The sequence below is a fragment of the Gobio gobio genome, assembly GCF_949357685.1.
Source record: "Gobio gobio genome assembly, chromosome: 11".
NCBI classification, from domain to species: Eukaryota; Metazoa; Chordata; class Actinopteri; order Cypriniformes; family Gobionidae; genus Gobio; species Gobio gobio.
In genome coordinates, this window is record NC_137104.1 from 24968990 (window position 1) to 24996135 (window position 27146).

Genomic DNA, 27146 nt, shown 5'->3' on the forward strand with positions numbered 1-27146 from the left:
ATAAAGCAATTCTGAACTGATAACTGTATTGGGACTGTCACTGGAGAGAATGCTAAAGCTCCTCAGGTCGTATTTTTGGTGGAAGATGTGTAGAAATGATCATTCTATATGTGATGTAAACATACTGTCTTGTGACTACAAATAAACAGACACGACTGAATAAGTACGTGTCCTCTTTCTTTTGTGAAATAACGGTGAAAACCACTTTATTTTTGTGGGATGTGCAATCTTGACACAAATTAAGTCGTTATGATCAATGTATCACTTATTATTTTAAAACTGGTAAAACATCAATGCTTGGGTTATAAATCTTTAAGTACACGGCAAAAATGGCAACAAACGCGATCTCACTAGTTTCCAGGGATTTCTTTCTGATTAGTTTTTTGATAAAACTTCCATTCGTTGGTGAAATGATGGGTTTGTGTGACATTGTTCCAGAGAATCGCGTTATGGGCAGGTTTTAGTGAAGCGCTGCGGAGCTTCTGGCCAGATGGTGGAAACGCAGCGTGAACACACCAAAATCCAAATTCTTCCACCAATAGTTCTAGAAACTATGAAAAGCTTCCTCCAGTGCGAAAGCCCCTAATAAAAACGCTGTCATGTTATCTTGCATTCAGAGGCAGATACCTGATGTTTGGAAACTCAACTGTGTGATACAATTCCGGAAGGTAATTATACCTAAATGTTTTGATGACAGATACACAGATTTTGACTCAAGACATTTTAAATTAACATTAATATACAAATTGTAGATAGTGTGCAATGAGCCTGTTTTCTTGTCGAATAATGAAAACAATTATCCGCCTCAATTGAAAGCATACATTTTTTTAATGCGTATTTTAAGATTTGATGCACATCTTAGCATTTCCATCCAAGGTTTTTAATGCAATATCTCAAAATTCACATAAAAATGCGTGATTAGCTAAATTTATGGGATTTTTTCCCCACCATTTTAATTTGCTGCCTACCAGGAAAGAAGTCTGATCACTTAGAAAAATAATAGCACACCTTTCCTCAACAAGCCACATGATTTGAGGCATCATTCATTTCTAAATAGTGTGGGGTGAGTTATTGCAATAACAATAGTGAGCATTGCCTTATCAAGCAGCACTAATAAGGTCAGGGCAGATGTAATAGACAAGGTGAAGATAAATCAAGGGTTGGTGTTTGGTGATGGTTTATTGATCCTTAAACTGAGGTTAAATTTAAATGATGCCATTTAGCTGGCAGGAAATTTGTCCTAATAAGATCATTGATTGGGTGATTAACAGCATTGTGCATCTATTGAGTGAATTCCATCAATAAGAGATCATTTTTGAGCCTCTATCACAGTCATTGTAGCAATAAGTAGCCCTTAAAGAACAGAAATATGTGACGACACTGTTTGTAACCTGTTTCTAGTACAATATTGTGTTTGAGCATTAATGTATGTTATGGGTGGCTGCTTGACCTTTGCATATCAGGTCAAGGTTCTCAGATCACATTTGGAGCTATTTATATAGGAGTATCTTGCAATATTAATTTGTCACAATAGTTAGCCGAATACCCTTTTATTTGTGTTTTTCAGGCTTAAATGAAAAAATATATATATTTGGGGGGATGTTCTTGTATTTCAAGAATAGGGGACAAAAGTAAGTGATGAAATGCATGAATGCTTTGTGCAGGACCAGTGTAGGGGAATTTTACTTTTAAAATAAGTTCTTTTTGGACTAATGAAATAATGTAACAACAAACTATTACGTCTAATGGAAAGTAACATTTTAACAACTTTGGCATTGCTTTAAGTCTCTTCTCTTCTTTGAAAAGGTAGCTTTATGTTTGGCTTGCAATAATTGTTTATATTCAGTAGTAATTGGCGATATGAAAGATATGCGATAAAAACGATACAAAATTGGCCTACGATAGCGATTTTAATCGATCGCGATAATGCACATTGATGACAGAATCTACCCGCGAAATTTAGAGCCACGAGCTGCAACTGGCAGCAGTGCATCATCGTATTGGTCATCTTGAGTAAACATAGCTGAAAGCGAAACGGAGGAGCTGGTAAAAAAGACTGGTGCAACATCCATTGTTTGAACTTGGTTCGGATTTAAGCCGTCCGACGCACAGATGAGCGGGTGCGTGCGCACACACACACACACACACACACACACACTCGCTCACTGTCTTTGTTGTCTCTGCAGTGTTTCCCAACCGGAACCAATTTTTTTTTTCTTTCAAATTTTTCAAATAATTCTCTCTTTGTTCAATGCATGCGAGTGTTGCCGTATGTTCGAACATGACCAGTCATTTTCGCCGTCATCATCCGGGTGTAGTGCCAGAAGACGCGAATGAGAAGTCACGTGCGCTGTGAGAAAATTTGTCTCTGTGCACTCATCCGAAAGTGCGCACACGTCTCACAGCGCGCAAATATTGAGTTCTCTTTCAAGTCTTGCTCTTGAACGGAAACTCACACAAAAAGTATGTCAACATGTCCATCTTGATGAGTATTCTAGCAGACATAGTCTGTATATGCCTTAAAGGTCCCATGGCATGGCATTTTTCTATTATTTTATAGTGTTTCCTGAGGTGTACTTATATTGTTAGTATGATTTTTACATCATAAAATGTCATAATTTAGAAATAAAAGGCATTTTTTCTATACTGCTGTTTGCCCTGTGGCTGAATGCCCTGCTTCAAGAGGCGTGTCTGCTGTGAGACTTCAGTAAAAACGCCCACTGTGTGATTGGCTGACATCTTTGCATTTTAAATGAGCGGAGGGGGCGTGGTTTAATTAGGTCTACAACGCACAAGCTGCTGCCAGAGAGACGGATGGACCTGAGTTCACTTCACATCAGTTCTGTCAGTCTCAGTTCAGTGAACTGTTATAGTTACAGCATATACTTCAGGTTATTAGTTTATTTCTAGTCGGAGGGGCTGTCACTCATGTCAGAAAGTTAGTAACTTTAGTAAATTATGGATCAGCACTGACTCGAGACGCGAACCGTTTAGAACGATTCAGTCCGATTTGGTGAACTGGTTCGGTTCACTAAAAAGAACCGATTCAAAAGAATGATTCGTTCGCGAACCGGACATCACGGAGACGGAGCGATTGCTAACAAAGTTATTTATAGTAACTACTGAGTTGTGAGAGCGCTGTCTGTCAGCGCGAGTTTATTGTGTTTGTATCTGAGAGTTCTGAATAAACACGAGTCCCAGTGACGCCGAGTCCGTCTTCATCATTATTCTACCAACTTTGTAACACATGCAATGTACCATTACAGCTGTCGAGATGAACGAGTTAGTAAGTTTGATTAAAGCATTATTTCTAGATATGTTCCAATTATATGAAAAGCGTCAGTGATGCGCATTGAGTAACTTACACAGCGCAAACAAAGACACAACAGCAGTAATCGAATGTAATCCAGTTTATTGTGGGGAAAGCTGGCTAGCTTAGCCGGATACCCTCACGCTTACCCCCTGTCTGCTTAATCTCACGCCGCGTATGGTGCCTCCGCTGTGGGCCAGATGCAGTACTGGGGGTCGGGGATGTTGAAGGCCGAGCTTCGGCGTGTGTGAGGTTTATCTCTAAAGATGCTGCTGTACAGTCTAGTACAGACTACTCTGCTGATGTTGAGCAGAAACGACTGTATGCACATTTAAGAACAGATAGACGCGACGAGGACGTGCAAAAACACTGACTCACAAGATAGAAAACACGAAAACACCGTTCTGTCGGGAGAGAGAGAAGCCGCAGTGTGTGCACGAATAATAAATAATTAGCTTCACATAAGAAATCAATGATCACAGATCAGAAGGAACTGAAGAAAGACTTCTGTTTTCATTTGTACATCCAAACACTGAGAAACTGCCAGCTTTCACTCGTTCACAGGTAACGTTAATGATCTCTCGAGCGTTTGCATGGGCGTGCCAGATTCTCTGGGTGGAGGAAAGGGAGGTAACCGTTCCTGCTTGGACGTCAAACCAGGAGACTTCAGGATTGGCTAGTCTGGCCTGTCATTTTCTCAAAGGCAGAGAAAGACAGCCAGAAGTCGGGTTTACACCGATCAACATTTCTATCCACTTGGGGACAATATTCAGGCTAGGGGAACTCATATTAATGTTGAAATACCTCATAAAATGAAAATTTCATGCCATGGGACCTTTAAGTAAACTTTATACAGTCGAGAAAGACGACGCATATCCATGCATTAGGTCTTAAAGGGGCAGTAGCCTTTACTGCTGTCTGTTTAATGTCAAACACCAAAAGACAAGGACATCACTCACTGCTCTTGATTGAAATGCTTTTGTAAGTTTAATAGGATTAATCTTTAATTCATACAGTCAAATATGCAATGTTATTTTACATTTTATCATTTTCTGTACCTGAAAACTAATGTTAGACGTAGGCTTACCTGAAAAACCTGAAAAACATACCGGTAGTTTATTTTATTAGTATCTTTGATCAAAAGTATTTATTTGTGCTGCTGCTTGTATTTAAATTATTTGTTCTTATTATTTTCTTTATTTTTATTTGACAGAAGTCCTTTTTTTCCCTGAACATAGCAAATACTGAACCGTACCGAAACCGTGAACCTAAAACCGGGAGACAAACCGACCCGTGAGCAATCTGTACCGTTACACCCCTAACGTAACGTATGCGAGGGGGTGCCACAAAATGGAGAACATTTTCAAAGGGTGCCATGACTGAAAAAAGGTTGGGAAACACTACTATAGAGGACACAAACGCATAAAACATCACTTCATGAGAACTTACCATTTCATTTGAGAAAACTGTCATATAAAATGAACAGACACTCAAAGTTGTTCACGGCAACCCGTCAAAATAAAAGTTTGGTTTAACGTGAGACATTTTTCAGAATATATTAGGCTACTGTTGTAGTCTACAGTAGATTTAACTTTGTCTCTATGTAATAACAATTCGTCTCAACCAATAATAATAAAAATTATGCCTAGATGGTTGCTTATTTTTCACTTGATCTTTTTTATAAACAATGTTTATTTTTAAACAGCATACAACCTTTAAATGTTTATGTATTATTTACTTATAATGATTATCATCATAAATAATAAACTTATTGAATTGCATTTAATTTTTTTAAATACTTAAATAAATAAAAATTGTGGTACCGAAATTGGTACAGATCTGGCACGCATCTCCCTGTATCATTGCGTGATACTTTTGTATTATTTTTGTAAAGTTTTAGCCTGGTCGCTATTCACTGCCATTATATGGATAAGCAGGACGTTTTTAAAACTTTCTGCCTTTTTTTTGTTAAAGTCTCTGCAGCTAGTGTACTTTTATGTATCTGCAACAATATGTTATAATTACAGTTTTGCACAATAAATGTTTTCAAAACTACATACAACTTTTCTTTCTTTAAAAAATAAATAAATTTAGCAGTTTGGCTTTCCTTAGGGTCTAACCCATTCTGAAATGGTTCTATTATGATTTTTATATCGCAATATATATATCGTTATCGCAAGAGGCTGCAATGTATATCGGATTTTAGGCCATATCGCCCATCCCTAATATTCAGTGATATTTTTTCAGTTTGTATGCAGTAAATGGTAAATGGACTGCATTTATATAGCGCTTTCAACAGACCCATGGCCATCCAAAGCGCTTTACACATTGCCTCACATTCACCCTCTCACACACTGACGTCGGTGTCAGCCATGCAAGGCGCCATCCAGCTCGTCGGAAGCAGCTGGGGTTAGGTGTCTTGCTCATGGACACCTCGACACTTGGTCAGGTGGAACCGGGGATAGAACCACCAACCCTCCGGTTTGTAGACAACCTACATGAACCACTGAGCCACTGCCGCCCAGTGGCTCAGTGGTTCTAAGAACCTTGTGAAAGTAGCTCAGTGGTTCTAAGAACCTTGTGAAAGACATTGTGTCGCTTACAGCATAGACAGCTGAATCTAAATCTAAATGTGTGGCTCATTTGAAGTGGAGACAAGGGGCCCTATCATACCGCCTGCGCAATGCGATGCCAGGCACGGTGCAAGTGTTTGTTTTTTTGCTAGTTTCAGCCCGACAGTTATCATTTTCACGTCGGTGTGTCAAGGTGTGTTCAGGCGCAATGTTGGCGTGTTGCTATTTTGAGGCTACTGAAAAGTGGCATTGACCAACAAAAACTTGGTCTAAAGTCAATAGCGCAGTATTTTTTGTGTTTTTAAAGAGCGCATTAGTAATATGTGCCTATAGGCATGTGCACAACGCGTGTACACTCTGCTTACACACAGGGACTCGCAGCAGCACACAAACATTTTTAAATATTAAAAATAAAAGCATTCCTCTTTGGAGAAGCGTTGTCTTTCCGCTCGCAAATTCCGCCTTGTAAATAGTGAATCAGCAAAAAAAATTATTTTTAGTATAACTTTGCGTTATACTAGCAAAAGTTGATTTGGACACGCCCTAAGTGCACCTGCGCCATGCGCTTCAGACCATGTGCTCAGATCGTTAAAATAGGGCCGAAAATGTCACATTCATTTCCATATTTTTTATGAGGAAGGTAGGGGTTTTCAGTTTATTCATCAGGTAATACAATAAATTAATGCACGTTACATATTTGAAAATGTATTAGGTATTAGGGTTAAAAAGTCAAATTCAGAAATATGTCCTAAAAGTAATTAAATATGTCACACATTTGCATTATTGTAAGGGTAGGGTTAGGGTAGGTGTAGGCGTTAATAAAACACAATCTGGTAAGTAGCTAATTTATTTATTGTCATTTCTGAGTGTATTTCTGTGGCAAAATTACAGCGCCACATACTGGTCTGGCAGGTATACTACATCGTTTTGAGTAATTTTGGGTCATTTTCAGTGGTTTCGTATGTACGCAGATATTTCTTCGAGATGAGGGGAAAAAATATTGGATAGGGAATGCTCTGGCTTCGTGTGGATGTGGCCTTATGCTCACCAATTTTATGGAATAAAACTTCAAAAAAGTAAATAAACTAAAAACTATTTAAATATTATTACAATAAAAAAAAAAATTCTATTTGAATATATTTTCATCCATCCTTCATCCATCCATCATCTTCCGCTTATCCGGGGCCGGGTCGCGGGGGCAACAGTCTAAGCAGAGACGCCCAGACTTCCCTCTCTCTAGCCACTTCCTCCAGCTCCCAGGCCAGCCGGGAGACATAATCCCTCCAGCGTGTTCTAGGTCTTCCCCGGGGCCTCCTCCCGGTGGGATGTGCCTGGAACACCTCCCTGGGAAGGCGTCCAGGAGGCATCCGAAAAAGATGCCCGAGCCACCTCAGCTGGCTCCTCTCGATGTGGAGGAGCAGCGGCTCTACTCTGAGCTCCTCCCGAGTGACCGAGCTCCTCACCCTATCTCTAAGGGAGAGCCCAGCCACCCTACGGAGAAAGCTCATTTCGGCCGCCTGTATCTGGGATCTTGTCCTTTCGGTCATGACCCACAGCTCATGACCATAGGTGAGAGTAGGAACATAGATCGACCGGTAAATCGAGAGCTTTGCCTTACAGCTCAGCTCCTTCTTTACCACGATAGACTGGTACAGCGACCGCATTACTGCAGAAGCTGCACCGATCCGTCTGTCAATCTCCCGTTCCATCCTCCCCTCACTCGTGATCAAGAACCCAAGATACCTGAACTCCTCCACCTGAGGCAGGAACTCTCCACCAACCTGAAGCGGGCAATCCACCCTTTTCCGACTGAGAACCATGGCCTTGGACTTGGAGGTGCTGATTCTCATCCCAGCTGCTTCACACTCAGCTGCAAACCGTCCCAGTGCACGCTGAAGGTCCTGGTCTGAGGAGGCCAACACAACAACATCATCCGCAAAAAGCAGCGACAAAATCGTATGGTCCCCAAACCGGACACTCTCCGGCCCTTGGCTGCGCCTAGAAATTCTGTCCATAAAAATTATGAACAGAACCGGTGACAAAGGGCAGCCCTGCCGGAGTCCAACATGCACCGGGAACAGGTCTGACTTACTGCCGGCAATGCGAACCAAGCTCTTGCTCCGGTCGTACAGGGACCGAACAGCCCTAAGCAGGGGGCCGCTGACCCCATACTCCCAGAGCACCCTCCACAGGATGCCACGAGGAACACAGTCGAATGCCTTCTCCAAATCCACAAAACACATATGGACTGGTTGGGCAAACTCCCATGAACCCTCCAGCACCCTGGAAAGGGTATAGAGCTGGGCCAGTGTTCCACGACCGGGACGAAAACCACACTGTTCCTCCTGAATCCGAGGTTCCACTATCGGCCGAATTCTCCTCTCCAGTACCCTGGCATAGACTTTCCCGGGGAGGCTGAGTATATTTTCAAATGTAATTTATTCCTGGTAAAGCTGAATTTTCAGCATAATTTCTCCGGTCTTTAGTGTCACATTTCTTAATATTATCAATGTTGAAAACAGTTGCTTTATATATTTGTGGAAACTGGTCCATTTTTTCATGATTTGTTGATGAATAGAAAGTTCGAAAGAACAGCATTGATTTAAAATAGACATTTTTGGTTGCAATTGAATGCATCCTATAGCTAAATAAAAGTATTAATTTCTTTCAAAATATATCAAATGAATTTGAAAATATCTCCAATCTACTGACATTTAGCTTTGCGTCAGTGTTTTGGCAATGACTGTTGCATGTATTCTGCATGCTGGAGCATTTTACAGAGTAGGAGAACATGAACACAGTATCAGTGCGTCCCTATATCCCTGGCATTTTTGAGGACTGCCTTGACTTCACATGAAAAGGATGCACACAACACTTCTTGCTAGACTGTAGAGTGTCATTTCCCAAACCCACAGCCGTTTCATCCCCCTCAGAGCTCCCATCCTTTCTGTCACTGACAGCAACATGACATCTCTATGCCTTTGATAATACGCTGAGAAATATTCATCACTTCTGCCCTTGAGAAACAAACTTTCCTATAGAAATAACAGTGATACTTAGCTCCGAGCTGGTCGCCAACGCATTTTTAGCTCTCTGCGCTCGGAGCCACTGCAATTTTCTGCACTTCAGCCGTTGTGCACCGCACCGCATTTTTCTTTTGTGTGAAATCTGATTGAAAGTGCTAGAAAGGGCTCAACTGGAGTGGATGAATAGGGCAGTGTTTATCTAAGAGAGAAGAGAGAGAAAATCTGTTTTAATTTAAAATGAGATGAGAAAGTCTCCCATCTGACTGCGCCGCTCACCCACGTCTCTCGTTGCGCTGTGCTGCATGGCATGCGTCAGAGGAACCAATGTGTGTTCATTTATACTCTTTCGCTCGCATCCTCTTTTAAGGCTGCCGTCTTAACCGGCATCCGCTTCACCCACTATATAAAGAAACAAATAATTTATTCAGCAGCCTGCAAGGCACTCTACGGCCCTATGACCTGCCTGTCCAGGCCCAAAATAGAGACGGTCTGTGTGCAGTGCTGGACTAAGTGTTTCAAATCCCACCACACTGGAGTGCCCATTAGTTATAGAGTGATCCTTACAAGAAAGGAAGTGCATTTAAAGCAAAAGTTTACTCACCCTTATGTCAGTCCACACATATGACTTTCTTTTTCTTCACACCGAAAGAGAAATTTTGACTCTTTTCCATGCAGTTAAGCGTTCAACGTCATATAAGTATGACTCGTTTTCCAAGTCTTCTGAATTTATACAAGCTTTGTGTGAGGAAGAGGCTGAAATTGAAGTGAAAATCGTTAAATTTGATTCACAAATGAATCATTCAGACGGTTTTATGAACTGGTTCAAATGATTTATTGTTAAAATAATAATTGTTAAAATTTAAATTTAGCTCTGTTCCTCACAAAGAGGTATTGCATGACTTGAGAAGACTTGGAATATAGTGCCCAAGTCGTATGTATTACTTTTATGATACTTGTTCTTGAAGTTTGAAAGCTTCATTTCTTGTTCATTGTACACTACTGTTCAAATCATTTGGGTTTAGTACGATTTTTTTTAAACCTCTTTTAGTCTCTTACCAAGGCTGAATTAAATTAATGAAAAAAAAAAAAATACAGTAAATATTGAGAACAATTATTACGATTTAAAAGATATGATTTCTATTCCAATATATTGTAAAATTTTATTTATTCCTGTGTTGGCAAAGCTGAATTTTCAGCAGCCATTTTTATATAATCCTAAACTTTTGAAAAGCTTGGGTAATTCCTAGGGTTGTAACGATATTCAAACCGAACCGAAAAAACGTGATACACCACCCATGGTTCAAACCGCGATACTCTCATGTCGAACCGAACGTGCCCCACCCGGCCCCCTGCTGCCCCAGCCCAGCTTTCACTTCACCTTATGCCACAAAAAAAAAATGTCTTCCTTGACATTTGATTAAATAGTAATTACTACACTGAGCTGTATTTTTACTAAATATTATTATAATAATGTTATTTACTAAATATGCACTAACTTTTGTCTTCCAAGTGCATGTCACGTGACTTGGGTGTTCGCTCAAGTTGCATGGTGGAAGAACAAAGAAAAACAAGTTTCCCCATTTAGCCAGGTAGGCAAAATGCTACCTTGGAGTCCCAGCAACATCGTCACTTTCATAGCTTGTTACGAAATAAAAAATCTCTCTCCCCTCAGAAAACCGCTTCCCTGTCTTGTCAGCCGTTATACTGTACTCGTAGCGCACACTCTTTAGATACATGTGTGCATGCGGCGCGTGTACTCACCATGGTAACTGTTGTTTCCATAACCACAAAATACCCTTTATTTTCACTTTATGTTATTTATTTTTATATTAGTGTGGTGGCTACTTTATAGTATTAACAAAAACTGCTATTTAATAGCTTTAATAGCCTATTTATTCATCAGTATTAGTCATATTCATACAATTTATGTTTGTTAAATTGGCTAAAGTGGGACATTTACTTGTGTGTGTCGTCAATTTTTATGACTTGTTTTTAAAGGGTAATTTCAGTGATTTAGTTTTTGTATCAGTAGAAACCCGGTAATATATTCAAATTATGGGACTTTCCACCCTCATATCCCCCTGAGACGAGAGAATTATGCATTTTATTTCTGGAAAAAAATCCTCAGATGACGCAAATATCGTCATTTTGAGGCTAGTGAGGCTAAAGACTACAGCCACTAGATGGAGCTGTTCCGCATGTTATCAACCCACCCATAGGGGAGAGATCTCACGCACAGAATGTAAGACACAGACGGCCGCACGGACAATCATAATAACGGAGCGCGGTGCAGAGTAAAGTGAGTGTTTCAGCTTTTCAATGAATTCCTGGTATAGTTTAGCTTCCATATGCGATCTGAAAACGTGCCAGACTGGCGCTTAACGTTACCTCTGCTCAGCTCTTCGTGATAAATGAAATCTGACACTGCTGCGTCTGTGCCGTGACTTTCGTTCGGCTCACTCACACTTTGTTGAAAAGACACGTTCAGTTTTTAATTGTAGTGTTTATTCTCTAACTGAACGAAATGATTGTATTACTAAGAAGATCAAAACGACGGTGTACGGAGTGGCCTCGTAGGGCAGCGAAGCAAGTGCATTCTGGGAGTTGTTGTCTTTCATCCGCATGAGACAAAAATACATTTTCTGTCTTTTCTCAGTCTAGAAGGCACCAAATTCAAAAATAATTTCACATTTCTACTACACAAATTACCCAGTTTAAATACAAAGCTGAATGCTAAATCACTGAAGTAACCCTTTAAACATTATGGTAAATGGTAAAATGAGTATATTATTTCTGTCTAGTCTACAGTGGAGGCTTTTATTTCATTTTAGTTAACTCAGCTATGCTAACTGCTCTAAAGGAAACGTGAAGCCAATGTATAAAGTTAATAAAGATAAAGTTAATAAGTTAAATTATTGCTGTTGTTATTATTAAGTTTAAAGTGAATCTAGTGTTATTTTTGCTGGTGCCCTGCCATGAACCCTGCCTCCACAGCAAACAGAACCGAACCGAAATGAACCGTGGCTCCAAAACCGTGACATAAACCGAACCGTGGCATAGTTATATTGTTACACCCCTAGTAATTCCAAGAGAAAGAGAAAAAAATAATTTTGTACTTGACAGATGAAATAAAATTCATAAAGGTTTAGAACAACATTTTAGTGTATAAAATAAAAAAGACAGAATATTTTGTGTGTGTGTGTGTGTGTGTGTGTGTGTGTGTGTGTGTGTTAAGCCTTTCCATTGGAAAGAGAGGAAGTTGACTAGGGTTTTGTACTCCAGTAAACAGCATTACTCCTTCAGAAGTGCAGTGCTTGAGTGATGTATCCCGAATCGGAAGAGTAGGTAATTAAAATCAGTGCATATTTGGAACACAACGAGCATACTAATAGATTCAGAGTACTGCACCAACGTTCTGGAGCATTCCGCTACTGCCTTCTGAAGTATGACTCATGTCTGGCACGCTGTACTTAGCGCAGAGTTGCGTTTTTGAGTGGTATTGTCTCTGGATATTGGTGTTGCTTGGGTTGGGGGGATTAATTGACAGGTCTATAGCATTCTGTAATCTAACTAATGGTGAAGCTTATTAAAACAGTTCAGTGCAGTCAGCTGTGATTTAAGAGAGAAATATTATAGTAGTGTTTGCTAAGGCAAGCATCACTATTGCTCATACTTAGGGTTAATCGTTTAAACTAACCCATTAGCCTATGTAGAGATGCCCAGTAACTTAAACCAAACGTAGCAAACCCCTAGGAACCACCCTGACACCTTAGTATTCACATATCAACATGTTAAAATGCACAGAACACACTAGTAACCACCTAGCAATGCCCTATATATATATATATATATATATATAATATAATTTTTTTTAAGACTGGCTATCTGATTTTAATATAAGTTTTAATAGAATGTGATGGCCCTGCTTTTCCTTTGAAGTTACCATAAAATCAAAATCGACAATTCTTTTTAATAGAATATTGCAGTATTTGTTGAAAATTAATTATCTACGCACATCATTATTGCTTTTGAATTCATGTTCCTTGTAGACTTTAATCAAAAATAGCTTTCACTCCCTCTTGCGATGACATCTCTTCTCTGATGACGTGTTCACATGAGATCACAGCAATAGCAAACCACAATGAACCAATGATCAAATCGATTCCCGATAGGAAAGATCAAGTTCTGCCCTTAATTTTTTCTTGTTTGAGAAGCTGTTTCACTTGGATATATGTCACAATAGAGAAGACAATACCATTGCAACTTTCATTTCATGCACACTTTAATCATCACTGTGATGGTATTGTGGTAAAGAATGGCAATACCATGTACCTTGATACATTTTATGTAATATTTATTTATGTAATATTGTATTGCCATGCTACAGTACATGTCTAAAAGACATGGTATGGCCATGGTACCATGTCTAAAAATGATCTATGGTGATAACATGTTTTTTTTAATGGATCATTCGTGTACCTCTTATGGTTTATGTATCGAATATATATTTTTCATACTTGCACTCTGATTTCTTATTGTAAGGTCTATTTACCTCACAGTTGTTGATTCTCTTCCCTGAATTTTCTGCACCTCATCCGTGTCCCGCTCTACTGGGGTATGCCCTACTTACAGCGTGTGTGTTTTGAGAAGCTAATAAGGCAGTCTTAGAGCTTTTTCATGGAAGCAGGTCAGACGGATCCCCCTTGGTGAGAGGCTGTGATCTCTACTGCTGTCTGATCACTGTGTGGAGGGTCCAACAGGCCGATCACAACACGTATGCTCTGCTGAAATCAATGTACTGGGCAGATTTGATTTATACCATCTTTCCTAAAGTGGGACTGGATGATGAACCTTGCTACTAGGTTAGCAACATCAGTTGAGAAGGTGCAGTGTGTCAATCCCACTTGTGCAGTGATTCTCAACCCCACTAGAGGGCCTCAAGGGGAGTAAAATGATTTAAAAGTCTGGATATTTATGGTTTTATTTCTTATTTCCGGAAATTTCATCTTTTAGACTACTGGTCAACAGTTTGGAATAATAAAAGTTTTTTTTTATGTTTTTGAACAAAGTCTCTTATGCTTACCAAGGCTGCATTTATTTGATCAAAATGTAGTAAAACGGTAGGGGTATGACTAGATCTTGTGCCATGAGATCTTGCATTATTAAAATGAAAGGCTGTCTTGCGATATCGCCATGACGGAGCGTGAAGGGCCTTTCAGACAGGATGTGGAATGTGCTGCGCTGGCCGCTGGGTTCAGCATAACCTTTCAGATACAAAGCGATTTGCGCTACGCTGGCCAGAGCAAAGTAAGCAGAGTTTTCATCCATTTTGCTTTCCGAGCTTGTTTGGATGCCCTGTTTTTATTGACCGCTCGGGTAATCGCCACTTGGACACACATTCAGGCCAGGGTCTCACGATCACGTGAGAGTTAGCTGCCCCGAATTCCAGGCACGCTTCGTCAGCCGAAAATGCCTGCAGGTCCCCTACCCTCTTGATAGAGGCCAAAGCAATCAGGAGCATCACCTTCATAGAGAGGTATTTATGCTCAACTGACTGCAGTGGCTCAAAGGGAACTCTTGAGCCACTCAAGAGTTCCCACTCAAATAGAACCACTGCGAGGTCCCAAGAGGGCATCTGAAGAGGGCGAGGAGGTTAAATCCACCTCGCCCTCTTCAGATGTCCTCTAAGGAACCTGAAGACCAGGTCATGCTGTCCTACCGTTTTTGAATCCTCAAGGTCGTGTTGTGCGCAGAGATCGCAGCCACATAAACCTTCAGGGTGGAAGGAGACAGCCTTCGTTCCAACCCGTCTTGGAGGAAGAAGAGCACAGACCCGATGGGTATTTTCTGGGATCTTCTCGGCGAGAAGAACACCAGGTGATGAGAGGATCCACTTCAGAGCGTAGGTGTGTCTCGTAGACAAGGCTCTAGCTAAAGTGATGGTAACCACCACCTGAGGTGGTAGGGTACTCAAACCATTCCGTGTCCCATCCAGAACCCACACGTGTAGGTTCCACAGGTCGGGAGGCGGGTGCCAGAGGGTGCCCCGTCTCTGAGAAAGCAGGTCTTTCCTTAGAGGAATTTGCCAGGGAGGGGCTGTCGCAAGGAGCACAAGTTCGGAGAACCAAGTCTGGCTGGGCCAGTGTGGCGCAACCAAAAGGACCTGCTCCTCGTCCTCCCTGATCTTAAACAGAACTTGTGCAAGAAGGCTCACTGGGGGAAACGCATACTTTCCTAGGCAAGTTTAATCACCTCAGTCTGCTTCTGGGTGGCCAAGAACTGTTGGGCGAAGTCATCGACTGTGCCGCCAAAGAGCCCAGCCTGGGAGATAGAGGACTTGAGGAAACGTGTTCGCTCAGCCTCCCGCATATCCGTCAGTTTAGCCAAAGGTGCCTTTCCTGGACCACACAAGTGGACATCACCTGACCCAGGGAGCGCGCCATCACCTTTGTCGCCCGTAGGGCGAGGTCGGTGGTGGTATGCAGCTCTTGCATGAGCCCCAGATCAGCCCTGCCCTCGTGCATGTCTCTGAGAACCCGTGCCTGATGAACTTGCAGGATGGCCATAGCATGCAGAGAGGAAGTGGCCTGCCCCGCAGCTCTATAGGCTTTGGCCACCAGTGAAGAGGAAAACCTACAGGCCTTGGAGGGGAGCTTTGGGTCGCTGTGCTAGGTGGAGGTGCTCTGGGGACACAGTTGCATCGCCACAGAACGTTCCATCCGGCGGACCCCAGTGTACCCGTTGGCCGCCACCCCATCGAGGGCAGAAAAGGCGGAAGAAGTCTCTGTGGAGACTTCCACGATTTCATAACCTCTTCATCCACCTCCAGGGAGAAAGTAGTTGGGGCCAGGTTCTGATGGACATCCGCACGCGCCGCCCCCAAAAACCAATCATTGAGCCTTGAGCGTTCGTGACAAGGTGGAGGGTTCCACTCAAGCCTGATGCTTGCCACTGCCCGGGAAAGCATGGCAGTCAATTCCGGATCGGACTAAGGCAATGCTGGCACCCCCGAAGGAGGCAGCACAGCCGAATCTTCCTCTCCAGATGACTCAAGCCCACCTTGTGATGTGGCGATAGACATGACGTCATCCGCTGGGTCACCGAATGAAACGCTGGGCCTGCCATGAGACTGGCCAGCGACCTCATCCACGGGTTGCAACACCACGGGTTGCAATGTACTAGAAGGGGGTGTGGCCCGAGGAAAATTTGTCGAGTTGTTCCATACCGTCACCCTCAAATCACCCTGGCCACCAGCCAAAGTATTCCCTCTCGTGGAGGAAATAGATTGGGGTGTGGCGGAGGGGACTCTACCTTTACGAAGGTCATTGAGTCTAGACCGCAGCATTGCGATGGTCATGTTCCTGCAGTGGGAACATGACTCATCCACGAGAGCTCGTGCCCATCAGCAGAAGGAATCTGCCATTGGCTCGTTTCGTAGAACTCAAAGGTGTAAGGCTTCTAAGCGAAACCCCCATTCTGTCAGTCACTGACTGAAAGGGAACTGAAATTACATTCATAACAAGATGATTAGTTAAAACATTTCAAAATGCAGCTGCAGACTATTTTTCCAGTCATGAATATCTTAAAAATACTGTGCAAAAATCTTGTCTCGTCTCGTTCTTGTGAACCCAATCTCGTGTCTCGTCTTGTGAGCTAAGTGTCTCGTCACATGCCTAAAAATATGTTTTGAAAGATTATTACAGTTTAAAATGTTTTCTATGTTAATATATATTTTAAAATTTAATTTATTCCTGTGATGTCAAAACAGCCTATTGCTCCAGCCTATTGCTCCAAACAAACAAACAAAAAAGTATTATCAATGTTGAAAACAAACAGTTGTGGCAGTGGTGCTTTATTTTTTGTGAAAACAGTGATAATTTTTTCTGGATTCTTTGATAAATAGTGGGTTCAAAAGAAGAGCAAATGTTTCAAAATATAAATATTTTGTCTTTACCACATACAAGTGTACTTTTTTTATTTTTAATCTTTTTTTAAATGGTAATTACAAAAAATGAAACAGCTCTTTTCAACATGGATAATATTGAGAATTATTTCTTGAGCACCAAATCAGCATATCAAAATGATTTTTGAAGGATCATGTGACACTGAAGACTGAAGGCAGAATGTAGGTGGTTTCCAGTTTATTGCTCTGCAGTTGCTTAAGATATTCTAGGTGGTTGCTGGCATTTTTACTCAGACTTTAATGGATTTTAAACAGATTTTAATAGCACAGTGTTTGGCATAAAGGCTGTCTTAACTTTATAATATTATGTCCTAAGCTACATATTAAATAAAAACCCTAAAAATATATAGCATTTTCAAAGATACACTGTTTAAAAGCCTCAGAAACCTTAAATACAAAATAACACATAAGCTGCAGTCAGACATGATTGAAAATGATCTGACTTGTGATTCAGTGAGAAAGTAATTAATTCAGTAATCACTCCCACTGGCTCGTGTTTTTGATGTATTGGAAAAAATACTGGGTCATAAGAGTCATTCTCACTCACTTTTGCTGCCTGCAATGCAATATTAATATTTTCACATTCAATTCAAACTGCAAGCTAAAATATAATTTATTCTGCAGTGGCACTGTAGATTCAGTGTTCCATCCACATTGGCAGATAAATGCAGGTGTTCAAGAACAGTTCACACAACCTCAAGTTATGTTAAATCACTTCTCCCGGATGAGCGCATGCGCACATCAACCAGAGCGAGAGCAAGAGCACGCCCATCAACGAGCTTCGTTCGGGTTACGGAAGCCGTCGGCAGCGCTCTCATTTTGTTTTTAGACCACAAAATCAACAATGTGTCTAAAGAAGTGTGTTTCTGTCAGGACCACTATCGTCAAAGATGATTGATTGACTATTAGGATATAGTTTGGATTGGCGGTATGGTTCTCTTCTGGGCAAGATCTCCCTGTCCATCCAAGCAGCCTAGCATGGATAAGAGCATGAGAGCAGCAATAGCCCCCCTAAGGGTAAACAGAACAGAACCAACATAATGTATTGCAGATATCATTAATGTTGATATTAAATGTATAAAAAGGTGGCAACCTCTAAAAAATTGTGTCTGCTCTTAGAGTTTGAATCTCTTGGGAACACAACATAAACCAACCATTTTCCCATCCTTGTAATGAGAAGTGCTTATCAACAAAAGAGAAGATTTAAATTTAAATAAAATTTTGACGGTCTGACATTTAGAAATTACGAAATTGAGAAATAATTTTACAGTTGTAATGTAAAATAAAATAATGATTATTCTTAAAAGTTTTTTCATGTACAATGAAATATTACAATATTTATATTCTTGTTTTGTTTTTATAGTAATTTTAATACATTTTATTTATTATTATTAATATTTTATAGCCATAGTGACATATAATCGCATTTTGGCCAAATTGTGTAGCCCTAAAAACATGCACAGCAAATTCCCTCCTAACATGCACCCCTAAATCCCAGCATGTTTGTGTACTGATGTACTATACTTTTTTGTATTTGCATGGGCTATTAAAAACCCTCATAAATGTAATTTTAACATAAAAAATAAACATTTCATATAATCGTGATTAACACTTAATTAACACCAATCAGCTAGTGTATTATATTTCATTGACTGTAGGTGGCGCTATGTTCTCACTGTCACACAGATGCATTTATGCACACATGCTCACAAGGCCCAGAGTTAATCTGTCTGCTTGAAAAAGAGACTGGACTGTTGTGTCTTCCTCAACACACACCGGATCTATGAATATTTGTGAACATGCCCACACTCAGAGCTCAGGGAAACGCGCCCACACACACACACATGCATGCAATTGCTGCATACATGCTGAGACAGCCAAGTTATATATGCTGATACATCATATCGAGAGAGGTTTATTTCACTGGGATATTGTGTTGCTTTGTTCCTGGAGTTTGCCGGGGCAAAGAGGAAGATGATTATGCTGAAATCCAGTCTTGCAGTCGGAGAAGGAGTTCCCAGGCCATACAATTGGTAGGCAATAACCGTCAGGCAGCCAGTAATCAGCTAAGTACCATAATCCTCCTTGCAGGGTAAAGTCGTGCTTGACCTCCAGCTAAATACAGCCTGTGATAACAGCATTAAATGGTAACACTGCTCTCCACTCCCAGAAGCCTTTGCTCCTTGTGCATTCGGCCTCTCGGCACCCCTCGGCACCTCTCGGCCCACTTCGGCTTTCTAGAATTGACTCTTTGCTCCGGTGTGGCCTGCCAGCGGGCGGTCTTTCGCAGACCGTAACGCCTCCGTGTGTGAGAGCGTGCTGGGAGGGCTGGATGATGTGCTAAGCTAGCAGCTGCTGTACTACGGGAGTAGTGCTTCTGTTTTCTGTAGCGGTGACCTCGTTTCCCCCCAGCTAGACCTCTTCAGCCCTTTCAGCGGAGTGGTGTGGTGCAGAGTACTCAAACAGGGATTTGTGGTTGATGCAGCCGCACACTCAACATGCTCGCGTCCGCAGGCCAGATGTGCAGCTCTTGATTGACAGGTGCGTGCATGCGTGACGCGCTCGGCTGTGGAAGATTGTTTTTTGCCTGTGCAGCATTTGTGTGACAGTTGAGTGCCTCTCACCGAATGCTGCTTAGTTGACGGTTTTGTGACAGGCGTACAGATGTTCCCGAGACGAGTAATTATAACGCCTGAGTAATGCCCGCACTGAGCTAGCTGTACAGTTAGGAAAGCTTATCACGCTTGCAGGTTTGCATAGATACAGAATTTACACTTATTCTATTTGTCTTCCTATTTTTGTCTCATTAAGATGCTTGGGGGATGTTTGGGGCCCTTTCTATGCAGTATTAATGCCCTGAATGTGAACATATTACTTTGATATACATTATTATTCAAAGGTCATTTGAGGTTTTTTGAAAGAAATTAATACTTTTATTCAAAAACAATGCATTACTTTGATCAAAAGTGACAGTAAAGACATTTATAATGTTTTAGAAGATTTCTATTTCAAATAAATGCTTTTTTTTTTTTTTTTTTTACTTTCTATTCGCAATCATCTATTTAGCAATCATTTAGTGCTGGAATATGGTACAGCTCAATATGGTACTGCTGCTGACTCTGCACAATCATTTAATGATGTATCGCCCATGTCAATAAAAGTAAAATGTTTGCCCATGCAAAACTAACCACTATAATGGTAAGGTATTGTGGGCGGTTGCCAAATTGTTCTCAGTGGTTCAATGATGCTCTGTGCATTCTTCTCAAAAAGTCACGTGATTTGAAGTATTAATCGTGCCTAAAACACAAACAATGAGATATGAGTTACAATCTGAAGTTTAATATGTAGGGTTATGGGTTTGTTCAAATCACTAACCGTAAGTATGAGCTATAGTAAAAGTGATGTTTACTTTAACAATCCCACCCATCCCATTGTCTCCTTTTTGAAACGTGCTGGAGAGTCATCTGCTGTAAGTGACACTGGCTGGCATGACATGACATAGGTAATGAGAGAGAAAGAAAGAAAGAAAGGATGGTACTGTAACTAAATGCATCTGGCTCTCTCTCTTGGCACTGCAGTTTTTCTCCAACTCGGTGTGACATACTTCCCCTCATGATTGTGGCCAGAGCCGAACTCTCTGCCCTTAAAGGTTAACCACTATGAAAGTCATGGCTCAAAGGTCTGTTATGGCAGACAGGTCCCAGACCACCGAACCCGATCCAACTGCCCACTCTCACAGTCCCTGTGGGCTCCTCACAATGAGCTCCAGGGCAGGAACAACAGTGATGCTTGTTGATGTACGCCTGCTTAAACAAGTGAGTTCTGAAGCCAAATGGGTATAGACTCATGGGCAGTGAACTTGAGGTGACTGTTAGCGCCAAACAATTTAGTCTGTGCCAGCCTGAGGGTCTGGTAAGACTGGTAAGATCCCCCCACACACAAAACTGCCCATATAATAAAATAATCATGAATATTCTCATGATTTCTGATAGGGCTGCACGATATGAGGAAAAGCTGCGATGTGCGATAACATTGTTTAATATTGCGATGACGATATGACTTGCGATAAATGTTCAAATGTGAATATAGCTATACTGTTCCCATGTCTTAGTGCTTTAATAGGTCGTGTTCAGTGTTGGCAGTAACGGAATACATGTATTCAAACAGCATTTCATATTAAAGAAAAAAAGAGAATGGAGAACGAAATATAACACGGCAGTGCAACTGTGCAGTGGCGCGGTGGCGGATACACACGCACGCCTAGGCCAATATATATTTTTAGCCTATATTATATATATAAATTCGTTATATATTCGTTAAATATAGGCTATTATTCGTTTATATTTTTTATTTTCAAAATGTAGGCTATTTAATTGAGATTGAGGTGTATATATATATATATATATATATATATATATATATGTATCTCAATTAAATAGCCTACATTTTGAAAATAAAAAATATAAGGCTCAAACATGCGTGTTTATTTTAGTAGGCCTACTTCAGTCAGTGAAACAACATAGCCTACTACAGCCTGTAAAACATTTAAATAAATATCTGTAATAAAATCGAAATATAAATAATATAAGTTAAATATTAGTTAAAGAAAAAAATCGTTTATATTTCCCCACAGACGTGCGTCATATTGCGCTGAAAGGGAAGACACGAGCAGGAAAGAAGCATCGTTTTCTAATATCTTCATGTTTTCTTCTGATGTTCCAAAACTGATCGGCTACTTGTAGTAAAATGTGAAGAACGAAATTATCTTCCACAGGGTCAAGAACTGAGGCTTTGTTTGATTATGCGCTGTGAGAGAAAGCGAAACTAAAAATCTCCGGCGTGTATGAAATGCGCTTTAGCTACACAAAATCTCACAAAACCAAGTCTAATAGCAGCACAAACTGTGTTAAATAAAGTAAAGTTTGAAGTAAAATGTATCTGTCCTACCTTTTCTACTTTACCACAGTAGCCTAAATGATGCGAATATAGCCTACTCCTAAATAAATCAAACAGGGAAGAAATGTTTAATCCCCTGTCAGAGACATAAATGAGGATTTGGGAAAATAGATAAGAGATTCCATGTCCAGTCGAATAAAATGGAGTAAGCCTATTGTTAAATTCGTGGAAAATCGTGTGACCAGATAGCAAAACGCAAGCAAACTTAAATTTGGCTCACCACAAAGCCTCGATCGGCATGAATCCATATGTTTCCATGGCTGTGATGTAACATTTAACTGCGAACCTATGATTTATTTTGTAAATAAAACTTTGTGCTTCACTCGTGTCATAATATTCACGTAAAATAGCTTCACATACAAAAAAAAAAAAGTATTTTGGCCGACCACCGCCGGTGCTCCTGCTTAGTTGACGTGCAACGGCTCTTGGGCTAGTAAATCAGCGCATAATGTTCTCCTATGCGCTGATTTACTAGCCCAAGAGCCGTTGGCCCCGTTTGACGTTAGCTAAATATTTTATAATATATGTTTAGTAAGCAGGATTTGATGGCCGCATTCCTGCACTTATAAAATGCAATTCAATGTGGAAGTAATCCAAGTATTCAGAATATGTAACTCAGATTGGCGCATGTAATAAACTGTTTTCCCTTATTCATCGTGTCAGGCTCTCTGTTGCGATGTGTTCATCGCGCGAGTTCATATCGCGATGACGATGAAAATTCGATGTATCGTTCAGCCCTAATTTCTGACCAGAAAGTCTTTAGCATCCTGCACCATGAACATCCTGAGACCATGCATTCTGTTCCAGTCTTTGTATGCATTGCATCTGAACTGTGTCTTGGGCATTACCCTAAATCAGAGTATACAGGGCTTCCTTGAGGCAGATTAGTTGTTCAGACAACTTAACCTCTAGTTAATTTTGAAAATGTAGTTTTACACATACCTTGTCTGAATTTCTTGAAGAGAAATGTAGGTGCCCGAAACTCATTTGTGATTGACCACATTTGTCTATTTGCTTTAGCCTTGCCTCACTGTATTGACCAGTCACACTGACCTTATTTTCGTTTTCCATTCTTAGAAACAGAAGCCCATCAGCATCCAGGGACCCAAACGCGGCATATAACCAAAGGGAGGGGGAAGGAGGATTGCAGTATGCCCCGGCTGAAGGTGGCATGCCCCGCTCTCCGTCCGACTACGGACGTGACCCTGGCCGTTCGCCAAGGAGTTCAAGAATGTACAACGAGGTGGGCGATTATCGAGACAGTCGAGGACGTTGGCACTCACAAGGCCAGCGTTTGGATGGCCAGTTAGACGACTATGAAATCCAGAGGCGGCGTGAGGAGGAATACCAGGCCAGATACCGCAGTGACCCCAACCTGGCACGCTACCCGGTTAAACCCCAGCCCTACGAGGAGCAGATGCGCATCCACGCCCAGGTTTCACGGGCTCGGCATGAGCGGCGCCATAGCGACGTCTCACTTGCTTATACAGAACTTGACGAGCCTCTGCATGGCCCCGGCGTGCGGAAGTCGCGCCTCCCTCTATTGGGAGGCCCAAGTCAACTCTCATACTCTTTGGACAGGAGCTCACCGGGACATCGGATGTCGAATCATAGCCCACCAACACCCCACCGCAGCCCTGTGCTAGGTGAAAGCCGGCGAGGATTAGCGGAGCCAACAAGGAAACCCATACCCCAACAGCACCACTTGGACCCTAGCTCAGCTATGCGCAGGAACAAACGGGACAATATGGATAGCATGCTGCGAAATGACTCTCTAAGCTCAGACCAATCTGAATCGGTTCGGCCTCCTCCACCTCGACCCAATCGCAGCAAACGCCTTGGCCAGCTCAGAACCATGGGCAGCTTCAGCAGCTCAGAGGAGGAGTTGGCCACTACACCAGAGTATACCAGCTGTGAGGATGTGGAACTGGAGAGTGAGTCCATCAGTGAAAAAGGTAAACGCTGCTGACTGAAAATGAAATATTTTTTATTGTTGATTGAGAACATTTGCAGTGTTTCAGTGAGAAAAGTAATTTTAGATGAGATGGTCATATCAGTTGCCTAGAAAAAGCTGTACCTTCATGGTAACCACCATGTTGCTCCAGAGTTGACGGTGGCAGCAGAGAGTTTAATGCTGTTGTATAGATTGTTTGGAGAGACAAATAAAAGCCAATGAAACATGTGCTGAGTCCGAAATCACCCCCTATACCCTTAAATAGGGCACTATTTGAGGGGACAGCCATTTGTAGTGGTGTCGGAAACCATAGTGGATTTTATCGAGTGCACTCATTCAATCCCACAATGCACCACAATAACAAGTGTACAACGGATGTACGCTCAACTACTAGACAATACCCATAATGCACTATGAGAGTCGCCTGCCGAATGAATTCCTGCGTCTGACCAGATGGCAACCGCAGCTGAACCATCCATCCTTCCATTTTCCAAACTGCTGGTCCAATGTGGTTACAGCATAATATAGTTTCTATGACACAGTTCAAGATAAATAAATTAAGTTTCAAATGATTATTAAACACAAGCACAAACTAAGCAAAAAGCACTGCACTCGGTGGTCGAATTTACACACTCATTTTCATTCACTCCTTCAAGTGAACTATATTAGTGGGGTAAAGTAGGAATGAGGGTATAGGGGGTGATTTCGAACACAGCAACTGGCTGCATTCAAAAGCTGAAAAATGCTGCCTCTGCAGGTGAAGGAAGGCAACGATGCACACCCGAATCCAATGATTCTGTCACAGTCTGTATGCTGACATACCTTCATCCTATTGGTTTTTGAAAGCAGCATAGATGAATCCTTTGCTGCCCATATCTCACTATCCTGTGCTGAAGGTTGCGGTTGGTGGTCAGTTTGTTTGTAAAAGTATGTTTTTTAATGAGTTATAGTTAGTGCTGAGCGGTATACCGGTTCATACCGAATACTGGTATTTACTTTTGTTATGATATACAATTTTTATAGACCACAATACTGCTGTATGTCTCTTAAACAACGTTCGGAAGGCGGCGCAGTGCGACACTGTTTGAGAGGGGTCCCTTTTCACTGTTGCACTGTAGTGAGGGCACAGCTGAGATCGCATTAACGCGGAGAATTCAAACAACATGCGGCACTCGCATGAGAGTGGTTTCTACGCGGAGCACTGCGATGAGTTTAACAATGCTCACCACATGGATAATATAGATCAGATACAGACCAGAGTGAGCGCGTTTAAGTTTTTTATGGACATATTTCATATACTCTAGTGCTCTAAACATGAACCAGCACTGATACAGCCGTACGTCTGATCATGAATGCGATGACACGATGGATTATTATGATACACAGTAGACAATGATGTAGACTGGCAATTCAAAGAAGATTGGGCAAAAAACAACAACTATGCCTTTATTCTTTCTGTGTTAAACTGATGTGTTTTGTTTGTTCAGAGACTAGTGCTCTTAAATGTACTGAACATATCCTTAGACCTTTTAAATGTTCTGCCTCGTTTCTTCCTCATTTTGGCAGTTTGTTGTTATATAGGGTTAGATTTTTATGCTTAAAGTGCCCTCAACTCAGTTTTTTTCTCTCCGTGGTCATATTCATGTGTCTATATGAATGAGCGTGAGCGTGTTGCAGGTCTTGTGTTTTATTGGTTGTTGTCTCCACACAGCATCATTTAGTGGGACTTTACAAACCTGTATTAACTCTAGTGTGTAATTTTTCTACAATATTCACTCATCTTGACAGTAAAATAGGGCATTCTAAGTCAATCTACTGCAGTATTTCCTCTCTCAATCAGTAGATTGCAATCTCATTCATGCATGGGGAAAAAAATACCATCATATACCACGAAACCGGTATAATTTTGAAAAATACCATGATATCAATGTTTGGTCATACCGCCCTGCACTAATTGTTGTAAAGAAATATTTGTTTTGTTATTATCACCAAAGCGTGCTGTTTTGTTGTTGATGGTTAGACTGTTATGCTTCCTCAGAAGCCTGTCTGATATCAGTTTTGTGAGGTACCTTTGTGTACAAACTCTGCTGTGAAGTCATTGCCTAAGGCAACAAGTCAGCTGCCTAAGCTTTCGGACGCAGCCATAAACATGCAATTACTTAGTGCACCTTAAAGGAATAATCAGCAGTCAGATGAAAGTTGTGGTTTGACATCCTAGATCTTAAATTATTTTGGTTACTCTTTAGTGGTTCTTCTCGTTTCTCCCTCTTCATTGAAAGTCAGTTTTACATGATGAATTGTTGCATGTTGGTTGATAAATTGTTGCATGTTTTTTGTTGTTGTTGTGCTGGATGCAATTGCAATTATAGAATTAAAAGGCAGTGTTGTTCATTAACTAGATTGTTAATATTGTATGGCCATACCTTAAAGGAACACGTCAACTTTTTGGGACTTTAGCTTATTCACCATATCCCCCAGAGTTAGATAAGTCCATACATACCATTCTGATCTCCGTGCGTGCCATAACTCTGTCTGACGCACCCACCGCTAGCCTAGCTTAGCACAAAGACTGCAGGTAAACGGCTCCAGCTAGCCTACTGCTCAGTAATACCCCTTTTCCACCAAGGCAGTGCTGGTGCTAGTTCGGAGCCAGAGCCTAGTTTCAAATCGGTTCTTTGTGTTTCTTAAGTAGCACCAAAACATTGCTAGAAGTAAGAACTGATTACGTCAGGCGCTGGGGGCGGGGTCAACAAGACGAACACAAACTTGAGATCCGCCATTTTTGAAATAGCAGCTAATGGAGCTAACAGCTGCTGCTCGTTTGTAATCTCCGTCTATACAAATTACGGCAAACTGCATGAATGCGTTGGATTCGCTGTGTTTCTGTTGTGTTTTGATGCCGATGTGGGATCGTAAAGCCATGTGAATCAATAGTAACGCAACGTTTGCATTGTAGATGGAAGACTTGTTCGCAGCGGCGCTTTGCAGACCGATCACCGTATGACAACGAGTCCAGCGAGAGCATACGACTTCTTATGCTTTTGATTCACTCATGCGTTTTTTTTTATTATATCATACGTGGATCAGTCTGCGCAGCGCCGATGCATCTCGAACAAGCCTGGTGTGTTTGTGTTTCCCGCTGCCTCGCTAGCGTTGCTGAGAAAGATGAGACGTATACAGTGACGTAAGAGCTGGCTCTGTTGTGGCTCTCTGCAGTGGAAAAGCAAACGGTTCTTAGAAGGCTCCTCAGTCGAACCAACTATGAACTGGGACTAGCACTGGCTCTGAACTAGCACCCGGTTCATTCTGGTGGAAAAGGGGTATAAGTGACAAAATAACGGCAACATTTTCCTATTTACATGTT

At 41.4% G+C, this 27146-nt stretch overlaps 1 protein-coding gene across 1 annotated transcript in view; it reads left to right on the forward strand.

The window, feature by feature from the left end:
• Window positions 1–19240: 19240 nt before the first annotated feature.
• Window positions 19241–27146, forward strand: part of rims2b (regulating synaptic membrane exocytosis 2b) — a 107435-nt gene continuing 99529 nt past the window's right edge. The window contains exons 1-2 of the mRNA XM_079829520.1: window positions 19241–19413; window positions 22906–23783. Of these exons, the coding sequence (XP_079685646.1) occupies window positions 19352–19413; window positions 22906–23783 (940 nt within the window). The 5' untranslated portion in view covers window positions 19241–19351. The remainder of the gene's footprint in view (window positions 19414–22905; window positions 23784–27146) is intronic.